The following is a 21,126-nucleotide window of genomic DNA, read 5'->3' as shown; positions in this document are numbered from 1 at the left end:
CAGATTAGCTTTTGCCACTTCTGCCCATTTATTTATTCTGCCTCTTCCACAGTCTCCTTTCCATTTGGATTTCCTAGTACTTCTTTACTTGTCTGCTATCATTCACACACATTACATGTCCAAACCATCTTGCTTTCTCTCAGTTGCCTCTTTATTATGCATATAGAGGGAAGTGAGATCTAAATCTTGATGAACACCAAGGCTAAATCCAGTGAATTCATTGTTAACTCTTGCTTCGTTGACTGCATCTCAGTAGAAGCATGAACCAAACTCTTCATCTACACCTAAATTTCTTAACAACCAGCTGATTACATATTGAGGTATTATTGCTGAACTCAAGAAAACCCACCCACCACAACAGAAAACAGAATTGAAATCCAAAAACCAAGGTGAATTTCAACCATCCAGAGGGACAACTGACATGATCTTTTGTGCTTGACAAATACAAGAGTAGAGAACAACAAAAACCTCTCTATTTTGTTTTCTACGACCTCAAAAAGGCCTTTGATGCCATCCCAAGGCCTGCAATGTGCAATGTCCTCCAACACTTTGGCTGCCCCAATCAGTTCATTTCCCTAGTACAGGGATTACATGATGGTATGACTGGAACAATCTTCCATCAAAACTAACTGTCTGAAGACTTCCCCATCACTGGAGGATTAAAACAAGGATGTGTTTTGGCCCCAACACTTTTCTCCCTGTACCTTGCAGTAATGTTTCATGAACTGCCTTCGGACAATCCAGGAGTCAACATTAGGTACTGATATGATGGGTGATGTTTCAACCATGCCAGATTGAAGTCACAAAGACTGACCAGCAAAAGATCACTGAACTTCAGTATGCTGATGACAAAGCACCTGGCTGCCACTCCAGTAAACAGCTTCAACAATCGGTGAATAACTTCACCAATGCTTACACTCAGTTTAGCCTAAAAGTCAACATCAAAAAGACAAAAATCTTGGCACAACCCATTCTAAGTCAGGAAACTCCAGACCTCAACATTATCATCTCAGAGATGCCACTGGAGAAAGTCGATCACTTTTCATACTTAGGAAGTTTGCTTTCGAACAAGTGCACATTGGAAAAGGACATGGAGAACCGATTAAGAGTAGCTTATACCATATTTGGTGGATTTGCAAAAAGAGTCATTAAGAACAAAGATCTTAACCACCAAACAAAATTGAGTGTCTACCAAGCAGTTGTGATCTCCACTCTCCTCTATGGTTTCGAAACCTGCACTCTTTACCGAAGTGATATAAAAAAAAACTAGAGTGATTTCATCAACGGAAGCTCCGCTCTATTATGAATATCAAATGGAATGACTATGTGACTTTGTCTCTATTTTGGAGAGAACTAAAAGCAGCAGCATCAAGGCCACCATCCTGAAAATTGTCTGAGATGAGCGGGCCATGTAGCAAGAATGAAAGAGACCAGGCTGCTTTGTCAAATTTTATATGGTGAACTTTCCACTGGAAGAAGACTCCATGGCTGCCCCATCCCTCAATACAAGGACCAGCTGAAGCAAAGCCTAAAACTGACTGGAATCAATCCCAAAGCCGGGGACATTGAAGCTCAGGACAGGCCCGGCTGGCATCATTTCATTTCCACAGTGACAGATTATTTTGAAGCTGAACAACAGAAGAAAGAAGAAGAAAAACGACAAGAAAGAAAATGGAGGCTGTAACAGCCAAAGCCTCCACCATGGATCCTTTGTGAACTTTGCTTCCAGGCAAGAATTGGCCTCTTCAGTTATCAGAGGCATAAACACTGACAGAGGGGGAAAAGTGATCAAGAAGAAGCCAAATAAATTATCAAAGACACGATAAAATGCCGCCACTGACGATATCTACTTCTACTATTCTGCACTCTCACAACACACATATAGCACTTGACTTACTGGAGGAGATAAGCCATTCCTTCCACATTTATTTAGATTTAAAGACCAGCCATGTGATGCATATGGATGAGGCATAAAGAAGTGCCAGTCTCTAACTGTGGAGGGAACCTGTGGAAGAGAGACAGACTTAGGAAGACGTGGGATGAGGTGATGAAATATGATCTTTGGATGTTGAGTCTCATGGAGATGATGATAGGTGACTGAGACTTTTGGTGATTTGGTGTGCTTGAGAAGACACGTCAAGCTAAGGGAAATCATAGCCATGGCCAGTGCTGGTGACATGCAAAAGGTAAATGTGCCAGTGATACATAAAAGGCACATGTGCTGGTAATACATAAAAGGCACCTATGCCAGTGACACACAAAAGGCACCCTTGCCACTGACACGTGAAAGGCACTCATGTTAGTGACACATTAAAGGCACCTGTTCCACTCTATGGAGTGATTGGGGTTAGGAAGGGCATCCAGCCATAGAAACCAAGCCAAAATGGACTGGAGCTTGATGCAGCTCTCCAGCTTCCCAGTTCCGTCCAAACCGTCTAACCCATGCCAGCATGGAAAATGAATGCTAAACAATGATGATGTTGATGATGTGTAACTCTATTCTGATGCATATGGCTTTCACTAGTGCATGCTCAAACTTTCTCAGACTCAATCATCACACATCTCCCTGTCTCTGTATTAAGTCAAGTGTTTTTTTCCCACCACAGTTACAATGATATAAATTTTTATGGGGGAAATAGTGCAAACAATATATTTGACATTTAAAAGGTATAGCTGGTCTCCAGGGACTTTTGAACTCTGAAAAAACTACGACTGTAATAGCTCATTATGAAAACTTAACTGTTCAGATAAGTAAGAATATATTTATGTTTAGAATTATATTGAAATTTGCTGTGAAATGAATCATGGAGAGATATACCTCAAGCTTTTGGCAGCATGGTATAGATATTGAATTGACAGCAATTTCGAATTCATCAATTTTTATCAGAGTTTACAATTCTCTGTGATGCTGAGGTAAAAGAAACTCAGAGCTACATAGAAAATGTATTTTACAATGGGAGTAAGATATGTCCACTCAAAATTTCATTTCCCTTACCGTGGAAAGTGGTATTATATACCAATCTATCTTTTGTGGAGGAATGACATGTTTGAAACTATTTTTAGTTGAGATATACTGAAGCAGCATGGGTTGCAGAAAATACCAACCCTATTTTTTTGGTAGACATTTATCATTTGTGGAATAACTATGAAATTTAATTTCAGAGTTAAAGGGTTTCTATCAATGTTTTTCAACCATTTTTTTTACCCATGGACCCCTTTAATTCCTATCTTACTTGGTCGGACCCTCCAAGCCATTCAAAGTTAAAAAAATACTATTATAATTTGATGAAATATTACTAGGAATTGTATAATAATTATTAAAATATTTTATGTATTGGAGATATATAACCAACAAAATCTTATACGGACCCCCAAAGGCCATATGGACCCTGGTTGAGAACAACCAGGTTAAATTATATGTAGATAAAGTAAATTGTCGATAGTTAATAAATAGTAGGTAACTATTTAAAAACTTGGATCTATTTTAAAACGGGGGCCACATTTTTCATTAATGTTTTACGTAGTGTTTTTGGTACAGAAAGACTTTCAAACTTCGTATACTTATCTATTTTGTGTTATAGAACAGAAAAATATTTTTGTATTCGAATTTATTTCATGTAAAAAATTGTCTTATTTCGATAATTTCAACCAATCACTGACAAGTATTCAGTTGTTTACATTTACTCCTTTGGCTTATTAAGCGATGTAAAGCGTATTTAATCTCCATACCTTCGTTTTATTTGCTTTTTTCATTTTAAATTTGCTTTAACCCTAACCCTAACCCTAGGGTTAGGGTTAGGGTTAATTGTTTCAGAATCGTTTGTTTATGTAGTCGGCACTTAATGTATATCGGCTGAATGGACGTCAGTGATTGGTTGAAATTACAGAAATACGACAACTTTAACATGGAATAACTTATGGATTTCTTTTTTTTTAAAGAAGACTAAGAGAAAAAGATGTTTTATATGACACATTCTACCAGTGTTCCAAGTTTCAAAGTGTTTCGTTAATGAAAAATGTGGCCCCCGTTTTAAAAAAGATCCAAAAACTTTTCAGAAAACAGCATGAAATAATTCAGTGTAACAATATATTTCTATAAAAAAAATATTAAAAAAACTCAGAATGCATGAAGCTGGAATAAATTTGGAAAGCATTTTGTCTGATACTCTACTGACTCTATCAATTCACTGTCCATAAATGTTAGCTGTTATTTAGTCCCCAGTCAGTAACAATCAATCTATGAAAAAAGTATTCCAGTTATGACCAACTTTTTTTTTTCTTTTCATTTAAACAGTCCTTCTAAGTCTACACTATTCAATATGGCCTATATTTTTTTAGAGATAGTAAGATGGAATTTGAGAGATATTTGGTGCTATTTCCAGTAAGTTGCAGTGTCAGTTGTGGTAGTGGTGGCGTATTTGTCATAATTAACTGCTATTTTGGAAGCTAGCATCTCTGAGTGAGTTGCTGAGGAGCAGATTGGTTTTGATGAGGCAGGAGGGGTAAATTGAAGAGACCAGACACTAGGACTGATGGTAGTTGTTGCTTTTGTTTAATCCCAAGTTATCCCTGACAGAACAGATTTATGATCAAAGACATTCAAACCATGACCATCCTGTCTTATTGTCAAACAGTCTTTCAAGGACTACATTATCCAATATGTTCTGCATTTTTTCTTCAAGATAGTAATGGTGTAATTTGAGGAAGATTTGGCTGCTATTTCTAGTTTGGTTGAATGATAACATTGTAGCTCCCTCATGATGATAGTGGTATTGGAAGGTGAGGATGAGGCAGGTGGTAAAAAGGAGCAGAGAGGTTATTTATAGAAATGATGGTGGTCAAAATAGTAGTGAGGATGGTGAAAGGAGATGGATAGAGCGGTGAAACAGCAATGATTTGATATTATAATACCACCTCAAAGGTCAAATAACTTGCAGTCATTTTCATGTATATTTGCACAGTACGCATAATACTGTGTACCTATCAGTCAAGTACAGGTGGCAGAACTGCTGATTATATTATCAGAGCAGAGTATATGAGAAGGTAAGGTGAGCAACAGGGGAAAAATAATGAAACAGAACAGAGTAGTAAAGGTTAAGGTGATGGCTATTGTAAAGTGCAAAGGGATATGGAATGATCTATAATTAACAAAGTAAACTTCTGGTATTGCTAGTAGTTGCAATGACAGCGATGATGGTAAGCAATCCTAGAGCTGCCAGTGGTTGTTGTGTTGTTAGTGGTTGGTGGTAGGTGTGGTGAACACTTTTGATGCTGCAAGTGGTTGTAGAGGCAGCGGTGGTAAGCAGTTCTGGTACTGCTAATTGTTGTAATGGTGATGATGGTAGTAAATAGTTCTTGTGCTGTTGATGGCTATATTGGTGAACAAAGTAGATTGAAGATAGTATTGCTTAATTTCAGTTTAATTCTGATCCATTAAATTATTAAACTATTCCATCCATCTCTCTCTCTTTATTTTTTAGAAATAATGTACTAAGTAGCAAATTATTTAATATGTCCATCTTTTAAGACGACAGGGTGTGATCAAAGGGAAATTTGGCTGCTATATCCAACAGATCAAAAGACAAAGTAGAGGCTCCTTTATTTGGTTTGTTGTCATTGGTAGTGATGGAGGTGTTAATGAGATTGCACAAAACACACACACACACACACACACACTCACAAACTACTTCCGTTACATTGACATATAATACTGCACATATCACGAGACTCGTAATTCTAATAGTTGCCCAATCACTACACATTCTCACACGAACATTATGTAATCTACTCCCATCAGTTTTTGATACCTGATAACAACTCCATATACACAGTATCATATGTCAGTGAATCTATACATAAATATTTCTAAACACAGAGACAGAAAATGTAAACACAGAATAGGTATATGCCTCTAGCAGATGCAAGGCAATCTTAAAGGCTAAAGTTCTGTTTCTCTTCCATGGAGTAATAAAAAAGTTCTATGGATGAGAAATAAATCTTCTTATGGAAAGAATTCTTTTTTTAAAAATTCATTTATGCAAGTAACATTCCAAGAAAAGCTGGTATCAATCCATCTCTCTTTGCATCACTTCTCACACAAATCAGCAAGAGAAACCTCAATGCAATCACTCAAACTGCATGAAATAATAGTAATAATAATAATAATAATAATAATAATAATAATAATAACAATAACAACACTTTCAATACAGTAACCATAAGAGCATCACAGCAAACCACAGCACATATCCAAGGCACACAGAGCTGCGCTCGGTAGTGAAGTGAAAGCACGTTATAAAAATAAAACTACTGAACAATAATAATAATAAGACAAAGTGTAAGAGCACCGAGGGTCAGATATAGTAGCCTTTAAGAGGGACAAGCAAGAGTGCTTGATAACTAATATGGCAGTGCCAGGAGATCAACATACGAAAGAAAAAGAAAATATAGACAGATATGGAGACCTGAAAATTAGGATTGCCAAAATGTGGCAGCTGTGGGAGTCAAACATAAAGGTTGTTCCTGTTGTCATCAGAACATTGAGTTCAATACCACTTAAGCTGAAGAAACATCTGGACATTTCGGAAATACCCTGCAATCTTGGTGGATTGCAAAGATCAGCTTTATTTGAAACTGCACACATATTGCATAAAGTACTGTCTGTCTGAGGTCTTTGTTGAGACTTGACAGACAGTACAAATCCCTGGTACACACAATATCTTCAATCTACAACATCACAATATCAGATACTGTGCGACATCTTCTATAATAATAATAATAATAATAATAATAATAATAATAATAATCCTTTCTACTGAAGGCACAAGGCCTGAAATTTGAGGGGAAGGGACTAGTCAATTACATCAACCCCAGAGTATAACTGGTACTTAATTTATTGACCCCGAAAGGATGAAAGGCAAAGTTGACCTTGGCAGAATTTGAACCCAGAATGTAGCGACAGGCAAAATACCACTAAGCATTTCGTCCAGCATGTTAATGATTCTGCTAGCTCGCCACCTTAAATAATGATAATGATAGTAATAATAATAATAATAATAATAATAATGAACAAAGACGCATACAAAAATGACAGGATTATCAAAACATTAAGAAAGCTATTTGAGAAAGAGCTCTTAAAGAAAGGAAACGCAATCCAAATTTATCAAAGCTAAATCAATAGGCATCAAACAGGTGATTTATATAAGAATCAGAATAATTTATATTCTAAGAAAGCTGAACAAAAAGCTGACATAAATGAAAATTTCTACAGAAGGATGCAGATGATGATACTTGCTTAGATAATAAGGAGTTTAGGTATCCTATAAAATACATTTGTATTAGAGAAATGAAAATTAGGAAATTAGATAAGTTAGACAATCGTCAGTTCTACATATAAAGGAGAGACAAGAGTAACACAGAAAACTACAAACCTATGAGCAAAACATCAATTTCATGGAAAAGATTATTTAGAAACAATGGATTTTATGAAAAATGTTTGTTTTTTTTTACCAGGAAACAGTATATATATATATATATATATATATATATATATATATATATATATATATATATATATATATATATATATAATGTACTGTTCCATGATGGTAAGATCAAAAAAAAAAGTACTCCATCTGGTGAGAGATAAATATTATTCAGTAGACACAATACATGTTTTTATGTGCTACTAATAGTTTCTTGTGCTGAGAACATGCCAAACAAAGTTTTATAACATGTCTGACATCTTGACACAGTCATCAAGCACAGCCTACATGGCATAACAAACTAAAAATTGAATGAGGAGAGATGAGAAAAAGCAAGAAGGAAGTATATAGAAAAAGTGGAAGGTTTATATATATTTGATTTGGTAATTCAATTACATTACAATTATCAAGAGTAATTCAGGAATGGACAGAAAATATGGATAAAGGAGTGAAAGCAAATTGCATTTTCAAAAATAGTAGCATGCATGAACAAGGTAAAAGTATATGGTACTAATGGTCAGATATTGAAGTGGATTGAAAACTTTCTCAATGATAGAAAACAAGTGAGAGCAAAAGAAAATAAATTAAAATGACACAACATGACAGTAGGAACTCCTCATGCACCAGTATTGGAATCACTCCCATCCTTAGTATTTATCAATGATTTACTAGTAAATGTTATCAAAAACATGTGCCCTTTTGCAGATGATGGCTAAGATTTTATAAATGACAACTAAAGTGAAAAACTATGCTAAACTGCAAGAAAATTTCCAGAAAATGCAAAACTGAAGCAAAAACTGGCTGTTGATTTCCTCTACAAAGCTCAGGTGTGACCTACAATGGAGTACTGCTCTCTCATTTGGATTCATGCTGCACACACAAACATCCTAGATCACATTCAGAAAAGGGACACCTGATTGATTGGCATAAAGTTACTCACAGACACACTCCAGCTACTTCTCTTTGCCTTGTCTGCAGCTCCTCAGAACTGGGTGGACTCAAGCATTCCTGACCCACTAAGATTTCCTGTTCTCATCACCCCTGTTATGTCCAACTTCCCCAGGCTCCATACTAATCACTATGCCCCGTCCTTCATTCCTAGGATATCAGTCCTCTGAAACTCTCTTGCTCTGCTTGTGTCTTTCCTGAAGGTGTTAACTTGTAATGGTTCAAAAGAAACATTAATAGCATCAATCTCATCAGTCTCAGAGGACCTACAAAGGGTCTAGGTACTACTTGTTTCTCTAGCCTCAATAAAGAAATAAAAGAAAGTCCTGACAAATGCAAATACCGTCATACAGAGAGAACACTGAGGAAATGAGATATTAGCTGTCACAAATTCAGAAAGCAAATGAAGAAAAGAACTTAAGATTAAATTAGATAAAAAATAATGAAATAACTAAATAAATAAATAACTGAAATTTTGAAAACTAGAAAGACAAATGTAATGAAGAGTATAAGAAAACAGAAACATTTTTACTCCCGTATAAATGTATGGTAAGATCTCATTTAGTTTATGCAACTACAATCTAGAATTCTTACAATAAAAAGAACTTGTGGGAAAAATTGAATCAGTACAAAGAACTACTAAACACCTAGCTGGATGGAAAAATCTGATGTAACTAGAGAGGCTGACAAAACTGAAAACTACAAAGCTTAAGCTACAAAGTTGGAGATGGTTGGATATGCTGGAAATATACTAAATGGTAAACAGACACTATGAAAGGGTTTTATGTAATTTTATTCGCCTCTGGAATAAGACCTCAGATGAATGTAGAAAAAGGTAACACAGTAAAATAAACTATACTTAAGAACTGCAAATCAAATAGGGATGATATGAGTTGTTTTTCCTTTCAATTTTTGTTTTTCTTCATATCTTTTTTAATAGAAAAGAAAGTACTTCTAAACTGAGAAAGTCAAGTTAGTATTCTATTTCCATTTACATAACACCATAATAATGAAGGGAGACGATTCTAGACTGACAGCAGTAAAGGCCACCTTCTATCATAGTTCAATATTTCTCATGGCACCAGCAGACAAAATGGAAAAGGCACTGCCCCAGAGGATAGTGAGGAAGATGCACTGGAACAGCCACTCTGACTCATGGAGCTCATACTTGCAGACAGCAATCTCCATCCCGATAGCGGTGAGCAGGAGTAATCAATCTAGGGGAATAGCTTGGAATAGTAGCAGATGAAAGCATGAATATATTTACAAAATTGGTTCGACAAACAGTGGGAGCAATTAGAAATAGAATACATTAATTTTAGAGTGGACATGGTCTGGTGCACCACCCCACCAAAAATAAATTAGGAGTCTGATACAGAAATTTATTACTATATCTGGACTGGACAATTACTATACTTTCAATTATGAGTTCAATTTTACAAGCAGGAAAAGTCACCTGAAATAGACTGGTGTATATTAGGGAGATACTTGGCGTCTATCTACTTAAAATCCTGGAAACCAAAAATAAGAACCAGTTTATAGAGATACTTGAAAGGATATTTAGGAAATGTACTATATTTGAAAGTCAAATCTTTGCTTGCTGGCTGTCTAGATCTCTCTCTCTCTCTCCATTTCTTAAAGTGATGGGATGAGAGGTGGGAAAGATAGATGAATTTACTGCAAAACTAGTTCTGTGAGTATAGCTGTGGTCTTTATAGCAGCCTACTGACATTAAACAAATATATACCACAGAGATTCATTTGTTGAAAATTAAACAACGAAATATGCATACAGGTTAGAATAAATAAATAGATGATTAAAAATCATTAACTAAATTTGCTATTATTGTTCGATTAAATAAAAAGTAAAATACATAACGTAACTAAATAGTTATAGTTTGATTCCGGTCATAGAACTGGAGATAAAATATATTAGCTAGAATTCATGTTTAAGCTGCTAGCTGTAAACATTTACGTAAACAGGTTGTTATAATCAGCTGCGCAAAATGCTGCCGATACAAAATACTTTGAAGCTGGTGGAATGTGCGTAGGTCTTTGGCACAAAACCAAACAGAAGAGAATCAAGTGACAAATATTAAAAGTAGAATAAACTGGTTCGTAATCAACAAAAAGAAAACGAATAAGTCAAGTCTGAGACTTTGTACCAAGACCAGACGCTCTGGAGTTCTTTCGAAATGTTATGAATACTCCTGGTTCTAGAGTCGCTAAGAGGTCTCTTTTGTGGAAAAGGGTATAAGATATTGATCATAAAGTTTGCAAACAAAAGGGATTTTGCTTTTTGTTTTTGTTTCGATAGAAACTCTTATCAGTATTATACATTACTAAGGATGCGTGGAGGAACGAACCAACATCGCAACTCCGTTAAAAACCTGTGAGATGTCTTTGAGCAAGTGTGATTATATAAATATGTCTGCGCTTATCTGCCAAGACAGAAGTATCACTATCCCGTTGTGACAGTTTAGTCATAAAAGAAAAACACCTGTCTCTTACACTTTCCTTCTCTTTCAATGAAAAATTTCGAAACTTTTCTTCGTCAATATGTTGAATCCTCTTACCACATCTATTTCCTACTCAGCTAATAAAGGAGTCTCTATGCAGTTGTTCGACCTTTAAAATTCTTCGCTTGTTTCAGTTACTGGACTGCAACCACGATGGGGCAGCACCTTAAAGAGTTTAGTCGAACAAGTTGACACCAGTACTTATTTTAAGTATAGTACTTATTCTATCAGTCTTTTTTGACGAACCGCTAAGTTACAGGGACGTAAACAAACCAACACCGGTTATCAAGCTGTGTGGGGTAGGGGGACAAACACAAAGACATATGCGAAAGGCTTCCACACAGTTTTTGTCTACCAAATTCACTCATAAGAAATTGGTCGTCTCGAGGCTAAAGTAGAAGACACTTGCTAAAGCAGTAGGACTGAACTCGAAACTACGTGGTTGAAAACCGAGTTTCATAACCATAGTGCCATGCTCGCGTCTACTAGAAGTAGCAGATAAATCTCCTTAAAATCACAACATTCTACATTGAATAAAGGGTAGATTACTCAATGCAATCCCGAATATATAAAAGGCTGGTCACAACTAGAATAATTGTGACCGCTCGATCAAGGCCGGTCTGAGATTAAATAACAGTCATTGCATCTATCCTCCGCAAAACCAGCAGGTTTCATTCAGCGTCCTAAGGTATTTTATAACACGCTACCTATCATTTACGCCTTTCTGTAAATATTCTCCCCACCTCTCCCTCATTACCATACTCAACATAACAATTCGCGTCAGCCGAAACAAAAATCACTCTGGTTCTGGTTTACGCCTTCCAAACTGTAATGAAATTTCCAATACACGAAGCATAACGTTAGCTCCACATCCTCACAGCCATCCTTCCATAGTTCCACTCTTTAGGAAACAGGTCAATCTAGGAACATTGCCTTTCATCTCGCAATCAACAAAGTAGTGTCATCGCACATTAACTACATTTGCAATATCCAATTAAATATCCAGCCATTCTTACTATTTATAACAAATAGTGCACTGTATTAAAAAATAGTGAGGAGGGAGGATAAATCTATACTCATGTGCGCCATTGATATACACCTCATGACTAATCACTTTCTGGTGTGTAGTACAAATTAAAAGTGATTAGTCATGAAGTTTTCAATTTTCAAGAAAAGGAGTTAACTCTCTAAAAGGTAATATTTGAGAAGTAAAAAGACGGTGAACTGGCAGAAACGTTAGGACACCGGGCGAAATGCTTAGCGACATTTCGTCCGTCTTCGTGTTCTGAGTTAAAATTCCGCCGAGGTCGACTTTGCCTTTCATCCTTTCGAGGTCAATAAAATACGAACCAGTTGAATACTGCGGGCGATGTAATTGACTTACCCATGCCTCGAAAATGCCGGCTTTGTGCCAAAATTTGAAATCAATATTTGAGAAGTGAATTTAAATACCTTCGACTCAGAATCAAAACCATGCCATAGACTACATATTCCAGGAGCTCACTTCTTTCCATGTGGAATTCTTAAAGCATAAATTTTTTACAACTAATTAATTCAAACTGTTGCTCAGGACCTATAACGGGTAATATATTCACGAATCATCAGCATTCTTTGAGCTGATGCATATCATTGATCTGCATTTAAGCAAACGAACAATACCAGAATTCTTGAATAGAATGTTCAGTAATCTCACATACCTAATATCAACATATTATCCAAGCAATTAGCAGACAAAAACTCCCCCAAAGTTTGCTTAACATCTAAAAGCAATTTAGATAAACGCAAGATCAGTTGATAAAATTTTTTTGTACAATATAGATAATGCCTATTGGAGTGGGTCTGGTTTTTAGAATCAACTGATAAAAGCAACAAATATGTTTCGCTTTAATTGGACATCTTCAGTGAAGCATATTCTATTCAGTTGTCCAAACTAAAAATAATTTGCATACATTGAAATAGAGGGAATGTAGTGGCATTGATTATGAATACTAACAATATAGATGAGAGATAATACCTCAAGGAATGGTTCTCTAGAGTAAATATAAGGTTCTCCTGTATGTAATACGAATCCAGGTAAGAAAAGCCACAGGTAAAAAAAAAGAAGTCACAGGGGCTTTGTCCAGATCCCATAAATTGTGACTTTATTACCAGCCACCATAAATTGACTTTTCTCTCCTAGCCAAAATTGTGACTTTATTACCGGTCACCATGCAATGCAGTAAGTTCAAAAGCACTCTTCTCGAGCATTTCCCAAAGTTAGTCGATCTATTGATTGATTTACTAAGAGAAGGTGATTTTTTTTCAGTCACATGTATACAGGACGTTGTCGACTTACGACCACAATTGGTTCCGATTGACTGGTCGTAAGTCGGCCTATAGGCCTACATAGCTTTGTTTTATATTTTTCCTTTCTTAAGGTACATTCTCAGGTAAAAGTCACACACAGCATTCTGTATTATACTATTATATTGGCGTTAGTCAAAAATTTCAGAGTCTCAAGCCGTCGTCTTATAAACAAATACGAGGTTACCTCGATGTCTCCGCGACAGAATAGTCATCCAACACAGTGACGATTGATAACCAAACATACAGGAAGAGTTTGTTAGCTGATTTCTGTAATTTCTAAGAATTTAAACCCATTAGATTTCAACTGGACTATTTATTATTGCTGCCGGGAGCTGGCGCGTCAACTGTCGTAAAGTCGATCGGTCGTAAGTCGACGACGACCTGCATATATTAAGATTATATATATTATAAGATTGTGTGCAAGGGTGAGGGTAGAACTTCGCTCGGCTGAACTTATTGGAGTTAGCTCCCCCTGATTTTTAAAGACTTGTTTAAACATTCCTTTGTCTATTCGAGCTAATCGAGGTTTTCCAACTCATTATATTACATATACAGAACCCTATTGTAAAAGAAACGTGACTTTTCACACACAAAAGAGTAGCTTTGTTTTGCTACACAGGTAAACTGATGTGTTTCAAACGGTCAAAGAAAAACCTACGGAAAATTTGGACGCCTCAACAATGAACCACCCGTCAAACTCCTTTAACTACTCAACTATTTTGCTTCTCGAAATAAAACAATGAGATCCACTTTCTTCTAATTATCTGACTAAAATTTATATATATTGCTTTGACAAGATAGTTACTAGTAAAGGAAATACAATTACCCAACTGCTTTTTACCAATACCTTAACAAATTCATAAGATCATTCACCTTACATTTGGCATGTGCGAATAGAATTGTAAAGTTTTGTAAGCATTTTTTTAACCTTTCTTTTTAATCTTTGTCTTGTAACTACTGATATTGACACCTAACTATATACTTCATACTGCTCAAAGTTTGTTCGAAGCCATGCGCTATTGTAAAATGTAATTATGAATTCATCCAAACCATAAAGAAACTTTTAACATGAATATGGGATCAGTATGTTCATAACTGAAATCTCTATTTCCGCAGTATCCTGGGACAGAGTGTAAAGTTGGTAACATCAACCTGCCAGCAGGTACCAAAGGAAAAACCCACAGCATAAAGCATAACTTTAGATGAGAGAAGATACTAATTTATCTTATGCAATATGCAATGATAACGTGAATCCTGTTCCTGGCAGTTGTGGAAGCATGTTGAATTAAGTATACTGTCGAAATGCATAAGGGAATGTTTACTGAATTTACAAAAGCAGGCATTTGAGCAAGTTGTATATTGCCACAATTAATTCAGCTTTAGTTTTCCATTTAAATCTCAGCAACATTAATTTAAAAATAGGTGCGTTATGCAGCAATTCTTAAACTGACAAATGCCAGGATCTTGTGCATAATCGCAACAATGTACTACGGTGGTAGGTTCAAATCCTCTCAATAAATTATAATCTTAGAAACAATTCGTTATCAAAAAGAACATTGTACGTGGGGGAAAATAAATTGTTACATTTATATATATCCATACATATTAAGCTTGAACGACTTTAGATATAGTTTACTATATATGCAAGAGTACACACGCACGGCTCAAATTCATTAAGTACATACGATAAATTTTTTAATTATCTTCTTTTAATATAGCCAACTTTCTGCCAAATTAGTCTTTCTGTAACTCTCTTTCGTTGCCTCTGTGTGTGTGTGTGTGTATGTAAGGAGTTCCTGCAGAACTACTAATAAAGGAATAACGCACCTTATATAAATTTAAAATCAGGTAAACAAGACAAATTGTTCTGCCCGTGACCAACCTGCCTTATTATTATCATTTTTTTCTCCAGAAAAGATCGTATGTGCACGTATGAGTGTATGTGTGAATGTGATACAGAGATAAGATTTGTCGAGCAGGCAAGTCATGAAAGACGTTCCAACCGCAGCGGTCATGTTTTGTGTGTGTGTGTATATATATATATATATATATATATATATATATATATATATATAAGAGAGAGAGACGGGGGCTACATTCTTGGTTCTTTTTTTACCTACGTAGCACACAAGCGATCAAATAAACGTACTGGTGCACTTCGCATAGAAAGTTAAAGAGAAAACTGTTCTAAAGTTAGAAATGTGGACAAAAAATATACAAAACCATTGCTTACCTTTGCTTTATATATTTTATTTGCTCATAAAAATTATTACGAACTCGTTTTTCAAGACGTTCAAGCTAATATGAATTTTCAAAAGCCTTAGAATTGATTTAAAATCCGCGGTGCACTGTCTGTGGACCACTGCCCTACATTATTCAAATATGCCCTTCCTCTTTTAACAAGGTGTGACTTCAGGAAGGCTAAAACTACCAAGGCAGGTGACAACACAGAAATGAATTCCTTTATATTTATTTAGCGATGAAGTTTATGTATTCAGAATTTGGAAATACAAACAAAACATTTCATGGAAATGATTGCAAAAAAAAGAAAACAGTACAAGGGTGATCGAAAAGACAGAAAAAAATTCGTTAATCGATTAAAAATAAAAAGAATGGTGTGTTGACAAAAATCAAGGCGTAAAAAGTGAACTCGGCAATACATGTTTTCTGAACTCCTTATTTATTACAGCAAAGTAGACTGCCAGCAATAGTTAAATGACGAGAAATCGAATCATTGACCCTTCGATCAAAAATCGAAGATTAGATATTCTGTCTACTTGAATAATTGTGACTGGGTGGTAATAATCATATCTTGTAAACTCGTTATTCATGACAATTTCTAGTAGGAACGATTATTTGTTTCTATGTCGACTGTATGTGTACGCATGAGTGTATGTGTGAATGTGATACAGGGATAAGATTTGTCGAGCAGACCAGCCATGAAAGGCGTTCCAACCGTAGCCTTCATGTTTTGTATATGTAGGACTACACTGACAAGGCGCGCTTACTCGTTTAAGGTAATGGGACTTGATTTGAGAGTGATTTCGCAGTTATTTCTAGCAGGTTGAGCGTAAGGGCTCCTGTTTTGAAATAAACTTATCTGTTTACACACGTACACATGCTTTAAAAGTCAGCTGGTTGGATGGGTGTACTCATTAATGACGTATCAACGTAAGTTATGTCAAGAAGTTGGTTCATGTTTATATGCTTACATAACTTTTATTAGGTATGTAGACTAAGAAACTCATAGATCAACATAACGTTTGAAAATATTCAGCAGTAATATGGTAACAGAAAAACGAACAAATATATCTACCAAGATCAGAAGTAAACTTATTGTTATAAGTTGAATCCATTTCAATTCACTTAATGTTTCTGGCGGTAACTGTCTTCTTAACTCTCCTCTATAAAACGAAGGCCTTCGATATTCGCCAGAATCAATAATGTACTGGTACTTATGCTATCATCTAGAGGGATCAAAAATGTGGAGCCTTGTGCAAACTTGAATGTATAAACTTGAAAACTCCTACAATGGAATGTACAATTAGCTGTTTCGATTTCCTTTTTTAAACCACGTCACTGAACTAACTTTTGAGAAAGAAAAGCCTGAATATTAGAATTTCTCATTTACCTTCCTGTAACAACATTTTGAACTTTGTGCTTATGTGAAAAAATAAATAAAATAATGCCATAGTGTGATAGTAAAATCACAATGAGCCTCTATAGCAACCCCACTTACAATTCCTGATCGAAGTAGAGTTACTTCATTTTACTTAACTTATAATTTTGTGAAAAACATATACGTCACATAATCCCATTTTCTTACTCTTACTATGAGACCTTGTATTTAGATAAAAAATTATTTTCATCCAAACAAACAGAAAAGATATCTGGAACGGAGGGCACCAGACGGGTCGGCCCGAAATGAACACTAACCAAGTTCAAAGGTGTTCCAGCCGTAGTCAGTTCGCATTTTTAGGCTATTCTAGGTCTACATCATCCAATGATTTCTTCGAGGCGGCAGGATTTCATTAGAGGAAGAATTAGCTGCTATATCTAGCAGACCAAGCGGCCAAGGAGTTTTTTTCCTTGACTCGTTCGTCTCATCCTGAAGGCGGAAACATTTTCACACATATACGCGCGCGCGCACACACACACATATGCATGTCAAACTTATAATGAAATTTATAAAATTACAACGACTATATCATATATAAAGTAAAATAAGAAACAGGTTATAAAGATAAAAATCCGAAATTGGCGAGAAAAATATATCAATAATTGATTTTTACTACTTGGGGAGAGAGAAAGAAAATACGCATATACAAACACAACCAAAATGTTGTTGACTGAATTGTAAAACAATCAATAATAAATACACACCTGTATATCAATACACAGACACACACGGATAGATAGATAGATAGATAGATAGAAGGAGAGAGAGAGAGATAGAAAAATAGAGAGCTAGGCAAACTTGCATAATATACATGAAATGACTTCGCGTACACGTACACACTGACAATACGGCGCAAATAATAACAATAGACACATCACCTCTGTTTCAGGCATGAACACATGCGTATATGTTATTAAATGCATGTGTTTACACATTTATGAGTGTCTATATATATATATTCACACATAAAAACACGCCCGCCCGCGCAATCATTGCGTCAATAAAGTTTCACAAATGTTTTTTTTTTGTAAATTGCTTTACTTACCTGCAAACCAATTTTATAGATGTACGTACGTCTCAGTAAAAATCCGAGTAAGTAATGAGAAAATAGCGAATAGTTGAGGTGAAGAAGGAATACGGTGATAGGGGAGGGTGGTAGCAGGTTGTGTGAGATACTTCTCAGTGGTTGTAAATAATAATAATAATAATCCTTTCTATGGTTGTGAGGGGTGGAGGCAGAAGTACATCAACTGCTAAGTTTTCAGAATGGAGCGAAATGTAAGCACAACCTGAACACGGGGAAGAATCGTCATAAAATCTGACTGTCTGTGATAAAACGAGGGAAGGGGTGCCGTGGTTTGTGATAGTTTGGGTACTTCAGCTGTTGGTGGCGGTGTGTCTTGCTGCAGCTGCTGTAGTTTGTTGTTACTGCTGTCATTCCTCTAGTTGTGACAGTTAAACGTGGCTTGCTGCTGTTGTCATTGTTTTGTTCCAGGTCAAAAGCATTTGAACCATGACGGGTCTATCCTCTCTAACATTACGTATCTTAGACTACATTATTCAACGTGTCCTATTTTCTTAAAAGACGGTAAGGTGTAATTTAAGGTAGGATTGGCTGCTATTTCTAGCAGGTCGAGCTATTGCGCAGAAGATCCCTCGATGGTTCGTTTTTACTGTTATTTTCCCTGTTATCACTGTGGTTGTATAGCCCCAGGTTAACTCTACTCCAAGCAGACTTATGAACAATGCTATTGCAGTCGCAAACATTCCACTTTTCTCTAGGTCTGCATTATCCGATCTGTCCTTCCCTTAAAAGCCGGTAGACTGAATTGATGGAAGATTTGGCACCTTCGAGCACATTCGTGAAAGCGTAGTTTTTAAAATATGCCTCCTAACTTTAAAAATAAAAGGAAAAAAACAGTCTTCGAATATTTTAAAACAATAGATTTGACATATTTTCCTTTTAAACAATATAAAGTACTTTGAAAATTAAAGAAGCTCAATTTAATGTTTTATAAATTTAATATTTTATATATTAATTACAAGGATATTTAATTAAAAAAAACCTTAATATCTTACAATAACTGTTGTATTAGTTTTCAAAATAATAAAATTAACGTGTATTCATTAATGAAAGCATTGTGTTGTTTCATTTACTGAAAATTTAAAATGCTGCTGTTTCAATTGATAAGAAATGAAAGTATATTTGCAAATGTAAACAAAGTATGTTATATTTACAACTTCAACAATAAACGAAATATATTTAAAGACAGAAAAATTACTACAACATCTAAGAGCCCTAATCAGATAATGAAAAAAAAAAAAACTATCGAAATGGAAAAAAAATTACGGAATCTGAATCTGATGTTCAAAACAATAACCCGAAGACCGTTAGGGAAAAAATGGCACAATCAATAAGTTTTGGGTGTGGGGTAAATGCCCACGCTTAAATGCCCTAGTACAGCTCTCTAGGTGGCTCAATAATGGAAACATTATTATTTAGTTTCATTTCAGTCCTGATTGACTTGAACAATGGCTTATATCATTCTTACCGTAACCATCCCGTTATTCGGTATATCAAGAAATGCACTGACCAAAGTGTCCGCTTTTAAGACAGTTGAGTATAATTTGAGGGTGATTTGGTTGCTATTTCTAATAGATCACGCGACCGCAGAGAAGCTCTGGCGTTGATGGTGGTTTGATTATGGTAGGAAAAATACTGCTGCTGATAATATTTTTAGTGCTATGTCAGCCCCGATCTAAAAGAAAAAAATACTATAAAGACACTCCAACCATGATCATCCTGTCTTTGTTTAAGGTATGCTTCCACAAATATATTAACTTTGACATAAGTCTCCTTCCCTTTTCAACATGATATGGTATGATTTATGAGATGTAGCTGCTATTTCTACATGGTCGAACCACAGAGAAGTATTCTTTCTTAGGGTTGTAGGTGTCATTGTCTAATCTCAAGAAAGCCTTGGTCGCACATTCATACCATCAAAAGACTTGCCAGCTGTGACTATCCAGTAAATCAGAATCTGTATTACCCAATGTATCCTTCATTTTTGAAGATGTTAGAGTGAGATTTTAGTGATTTGGCTTTTTTCCCCCCCTAATCTCTTTTCTGCAAACACAAAGTGACTGGAACAATATAAGTTTGAATATGCACAGACAGACAGACAGGCAAATAGATGGATAGATAGATAGATAGATAGATGGATAGATAGATAGATAGATAGATAGATAGATAGATAGATAACCAAGAGTGTGTTGTTGCAGACAGTTGTGGTGGTAAATGTCATTTAGATATCTGTATTCACATGCAAGAATAGTGAAGCCTCTATCTGGTTGCTCAGCTTGCTAGAATTAACAACTAAATCTCTTCAAACTTCTACCAACCATCTTGAAAAGAGGACACATTGGATCATTGTAGGTCTTTGTAGGATGATAATGGCTGGAATGCTTTTGATGCCAGGGGCTAAACAACAACAACAATGATACATTTTTATACACTAGTAAATAATTCATTCTTCTAAAAAGACATAAAACCAGTTTCACAAAGAAGAAGAATTGATAAAGTATCACTGGTACTTCTTTTATTGACCCCAAAAAGGCAAATTTTCCTCCATTAATATTTGAACACAAGACAGAGAGTTAGAACTAAATCTAGCATTCAACTGTTTTTGCTATTCTTCTCTCTCTCTCTCTCTCTCTATCTCTCTCTCTCTCTCCCCTCTCTCTCTCTGTATATATATATATATATATATATATATATATATATGCATATATACAAGAGGATGCTGAAAAGTTCCTGACTTTGGGTAAAAGAAAATACAGGAGGATCAGTTAATTATGATTTTATTCAACATATTCTCGTCTCAGATTCTCACACTTTTTGCAGTGGTCCTTCAGTATTTGTAAGCCCTGTAAAAGAATTTGGAAGGTTGGGCCCCAAACAGGCCTTTGGCAATACTCTAAAAGCCAGGAACTTTTCTACACCCGCCTCATATACACACACACACACATATAGAGAGAGAATGACTAAGATATCTGGTGGTATGAGGTGCTTGAGAAACTGAGTTCTAGAAGTGCCTTGTATACCATCCACATGTAACATTAATTCACACACCCTATCCCTATGAACCAAA

The 21,126-nt window shown here is 35.6% G+C and overlaps 2 protein-coding genes across 6 annotated transcripts in view; one reads left to right on the top strand and one right to left on the bottom strand.

Annotated features, from left to right (window-relative positions):
* LOC106876125 (uncharacterized) overlaps nt 1-19,696 on the bottom strand; it is a 383,532-nt gene extending 363,836 nt beyond the window's left edge. For 4 of the 5 annotated variants that reach the window (XM_089362492.1, XM_089362494.1, XM_089362495.1 and 1 more), the window contains exon 1: nt 18,021-19,696. The gene's annotated coding sequence lies outside the window, so the exon portion shown is untranslated. Of the gene's footprint in view, nt 1-15,529; nt 15,665-18,020 lie in introns of those variants that run through there. The other variant, XM_089362493.1, reaches the window with a different exon arrangement.
* On the top strand, nt 776-1,270 carry LOC106876123 (uncharacterized). Its single transcript, XM_014924532.1, has one exon. The coding sequence runs from the start codon at nt 776-778 to the stop codon at nt 1,268-1,270; it is 495 nt and encodes a 164-aa protein (XP_014780018.1).
* Nucleotides 19,697-21,126: the final 1,430 nt, after the last annotated feature.

This window comes from Octopus bimaculoides, chromosome 14, assembly GCF_046866305.1.
Source record: "Octopus bimaculoides isolate indiv1 chromosome 14, ASM4686630v1, whole genome shotgun sequence".
Taxonomy (NCBI): Eukaryota; Metazoa; Mollusca; class Cephalopoda; order Octopoda; family Octopodidae; genus Octopus; species Octopus bimaculoides.
The sequence above is the reverse complement of the archived record's forward strand: the minus strand, read 5'-3'. Positions and strand labels throughout refer to the sequence as shown.